A 4253-nucleotide genomic window follows, 5' to 3' on the forward strand; every position below is an offset into this window, starting at 1 on the left:
GATAACAAAAGATGAATACAAGTCACATTTGACCTCTACAATTATAAGAGGTGCTCAAAGTGGTTACCATCAGCATCCAGACATTTCTGATTACAAACTACTGCTTGAGCATAGATAACATTTCTTAAAATGCATATATATATATATTTTTGGCACCCCGGGTATATATGGAGTTCCATGTACCCAGTAAACCTCAAGCCAGTCTTACAGGTTAATCACAAGGTAGATGGCTGAGAATTCAGTCTCTGCTGTTTTTCAAGCATTTGATGAGAATAAATAATGCTCTTGTCACTGCTCGGGTTTAACCAGTAAAGAGTTCAGCCTAAACATCACCAAGGACTTCCTTAGAGACTGAGATAAGACAGAAGAAATGAGGTGCAGTCTAGTTCTTTGAGAAAAGAACTTTGAAATTACTTCCCTTCAGTTGAGCAGGGCAAGTTCACCCCCTAGCCCTTCTTGTTCTTGCTGCTTTCCCCACTATCCCGTATCTCTCTTGCTGTGAAATCAAATGGCCAGACTGGGAAAAAATTAAAAGTGTGTGTCCAGCGGATGTGCGCCAGGCTGGGTGATGGTGGGTGAGAGTTAGGAGGAAGGTGGAGGGTGAGTGGACGCGGAAAGGGAGTAAAGAGGTAGGCAAAGAGATTCTGAAGAAATCACTCTAGTTTTCTCTATTTGAGAGAAAAAAAAAACTAAATTAAAAGTTACAGGGCTTGTTTTAAACGACCTCTTTCTTTCTCTGGGGATTTTCTCTCAGAAGAAAGGAGCCACACACCTCCTAGGTAGGATACCTCAAGTTTCATGGAGATTGGAGGGGTCGGAGGGGCTGGGGTAGGGTAGGGTGGGGTGGGGTCTCAAGCTGGGGGACATTCCAGTGTCAGCTCCATTTAGAACTTCCCAGCGCGCACCACCCTAGCTCGGCATCGGCGTCGGTGGCGCGGGGAGAGCTGGCTGGAAACCCGACACTGGGTGGCAGGGCAGAATCCTGGCGGGGACTCGGGCTCTGAGCGCGCTGGGAAGACCCAGTCAGCGCCAAGGAAACCTTACCTGGGAGGGACCGGGGTCCTCCGCCGAAAAAGGGATGACCTGAGCGGCTCCATTAAGAGGCGTCTGCTCATCTGGCTGCTGCTTGAGCGCTGAGAGCTCCAGCTCGTCTCCTGGCGATGGGGGCCTACCACCTTCCATGGNACCACCTCAAAGAAGCCTGGGAACTGGCCCCAGGAATCACTGCCAGTCCCTGTTCCTTTGCCACCACACAGGGATGAGCCAAAACACCGAGAGAATCTGCTCGTGCCTGATTCTGTGTGAGAGACATGGCTCTCAGGGGAATGGCTAACATCCATTTCCCTTTGACATAGAGAGTCCAGTCTGTGACACATGTGGTTGCTGATTCATTTAGTTTCTGCCCATCGAATGCAAAACCCCTCAATTAAAAAAGCAACCAAGAAGAAAGCAGCAAAAGGCTCTTCACTCAGCAACGTGCTCTGGAAGCAGGTGGAAGGAAAGGAGGAAAAAGGAATTGCAGGTAAGATACAAACAAGGAAAAGAAGGAGGAAGAGAAACCCAGAATAATCATCCCCGAGTACAAACCCCTGTGATCCAAGGAGCAATCAAATGTCAGGCACTTGAGGACCCAGAACTGACTCTGGGGTGATTGAGTGGAATCGCCTCCCTCGGGAGCTTTGGTAAGAATCAAATGGAATCCAGATGAAGAGGACTCACTGCATTTGACCTATCACAGCAAAGAAGAGTGCAATGGACAGCAGGCTGGCCTTGGTTAGACTTTCTTATCAAAATCTTTTCTGTGTCTGGCTGTGAACCACCCCATCTTTGACAAGATGATCAGTATCGCCCCAGCCAACCCTCACGGTCTGGCGGCAGAGCCCCCATATCGCACAGAGGGCTCATGCCCCTGAATTTCCCACTGCAAGAATGATGCCACCATTCACCCACATGGCCGCCCAACGAAGGACCTGGAATCGTGCTTTCCCTCATTCCCACACCCAACCAGCCGTTAAGTCCTGTCAAGTGAGAAGACTTCTTAAATCTCACTTGAATGTTCCTTATCACCCCTGACATTGCTCCAGTTCAAGGATCCCCCCATCCCCCGATTTGTCACTTGGGCGACTGCACTACTAACGAAACACTAACTAAACACTCTACCTCCAGTGTTTTTCCACCATTACACAGAAAGGCTAAAATGAACGGTTGACCATGTCTACCTGTAGATTAAAAATTTTCAGTGCCTTACCAAAGAGCACGAAAACCTTCCTGGTCTGATCCTCTCTTCCTGTTCAGCCTCACGTCTGCAAGTCCCCACCACACAGCATGCGGAGGCCGTAGTACGACCGCTGTGCACATCCCCTAGCGTCTGCAGCTCTTTCATCTAGAACATTCCACCTCATATTTCAAGACTCATCCCAAGTATCACTTCCCCCAGAAGGCCTTCCAAGCCTCCATCCCCACCTCAGGTAGTCTAGATACCCCTCCTTTGTGGTTGTAAAACACACTGCACGTATCTCAACAACAGGACATATCACACTGTTTTATGACTATTTAATTTTTCCCTCTACTTGGACTGTGAGTCCCTACTGAGGGCACAGACTTTGTGGCCCTGGCACTTGGTAGAGGACTCTCAATGAAACCACAAGTTAAATGTACTAGAGCAGAGTAAGGAAACAGAACACTACCCTCCAGGATGCATCTCAGTGGAGGCCAGGGTTCTTTCCTCTGGTTTTGCATGACGGAAAATCCATTTCTAAGCATCCGTTTGTGCCAAAATCCAGACAAAGAACTCAAACCTGAAGCTACTTCCTCCGTGGCTTGATGCCACCNATTGAACACAGCACCTTGAGCTGCCCTGCGTTGCCTATGGGCGGCTGGATTGCTCAGTGGTTAGAGTGTGCGCTCTTAGCAACAAAGTTTCCGGTTTGACTCCCGCATGGGATGGTGGGCTACACTCACCCACAAGTAAGCTTGAACACAGCACCTTAAGCTGAGCTGCCAGGAGCTACTGCTGTTGGGCGGCCGGATGGCGACTGGACTTGGAGCTGAGCTAGCTGCGCCCTCCACAACTAAGATTGAAGGACAACAACTTGGCTGTTCTCCTTCCCCAACACTGTTCTCCTTCCTCAATTCCCCAATAAAAATCTTAAAAATAAATAAATAAAAATAAAAAAGAATTTCCCTTTGCAACATGCCAAGAAATGGGTTTGCTGGGTCCACAAACAGGTCCATCTCCAACTGAAATAAATCTCCAACTGAAATAAATCTCCAACTGAAATAAATCTTGCCAAATTGCTCTCCTCCTTATTCTCCTCCTAGCTATGTAGAACAGGTCCATTTCCCATAACCTTGCTGGCACTTAGTAGTGTTACCCGATTTTTAGATTTTTGAGGGGTATAACATTGTGTCTTCCATTTGCTTTGTCTTGCTTACTAGTGAGTTGGGCATCTTTTCTCAGTGTTTATTAACTCTTTGGGGTTTCTCACCTTTGAATTGCCTATTAGTTCCCCTCTTTTCTTGGGCTGTCTTTTTCTTATCTATCTCTTTCAAACAATTGGTGTTATAGTCTGGGTACCAGCTGTTGGTTTTACATTAAAAATATCTCCTCTCAATCTTTGATTAGTCATTTCTTCATGTTTCAGAGATGTGGATCCTAACCTAGCAGTACTCAGGAGAACATGGGTCTGAACATATCTATGCTACATTTCATTTAAATTTATATTTTAAGATTAAATGCCTTGTTCTTGAGTAGAGAGCTTCTAGCATAAATCGAGGGCTGCTGTGGGATCTGGTTACACTGTCCAGCACTACACTGTCCAGCACGGATGCACTGTAGGGCTGGAGTGAGCCCACAGCCAGGCCTCTGGGAGTCCAGCCAGACCCTCTCCTGCCCAACCTGAAGCCTCAGCCAGACATTGTTGTAGAAATCTCACCAGTATCCAATGGCACCCTTGTGCTGAGACCAGTGTGTCGAGCTGCACCCATTACCCCTTAGAGAGCCCCATTATCCAGCAGCAAGCAGCAGAACATACCAAAAAGCAGTATTCTGAGGGGAAATCTATCTTGTTTCCCATTCAAAGGAATCTCAAGGAGGCTGTGTTTCCATAATACACTCCCACTTAATTCACCTGGTGACAACTCACTCTCTCAAAGGCAGAGCAGAGAAGGTCAGGGAACGTACAGACTGTACTCTTCGAATCTTGTCATTAGTTGCTGTGATCGTTTTAAGAACCTGACATAACAGGCATTAC

General features: G+C 47.3%; 1 protein-coding gene across 1 annotated transcript in view; it reads right to left on the bottom strand.

Moving 5' to 3' along the window:
* CUNH3orf52 (chromosome unknown C3orf52 homolog) overlaps nucleotides 1–1182 on the bottom strand; it is a 39178-nt gene extending 37996 nt beyond the window's left edge. The window contains exon 1 of the mRNA XM_019629706.1: nucleotides 1045–1182. Within this exon, the coding sequence (XP_019485251.1) occupies nucleotides 1045–1182 (138 nt within the window). The remainder of the gene's footprint in view (nucleotides 1–1044) is intronic.
* Nucleotides 1183–4253: the final 3071 nt, after the last annotated feature.

The sequence above is a fragment of the Hipposideros armiger genome, unplaced genomic scaffold (genome assembly GCF_001890085.2).
Source record: "Hipposideros armiger isolate ML-2016 unplaced genomic scaffold, ASM189008v1 scaffold_866, whole genome shotgun sequence".
Classification (NCBI taxonomy): Eukaryota; Metazoa; Chordata; class Mammalia; order Chiroptera; family Hipposideridae; genus Hipposideros; species Hipposideros armiger.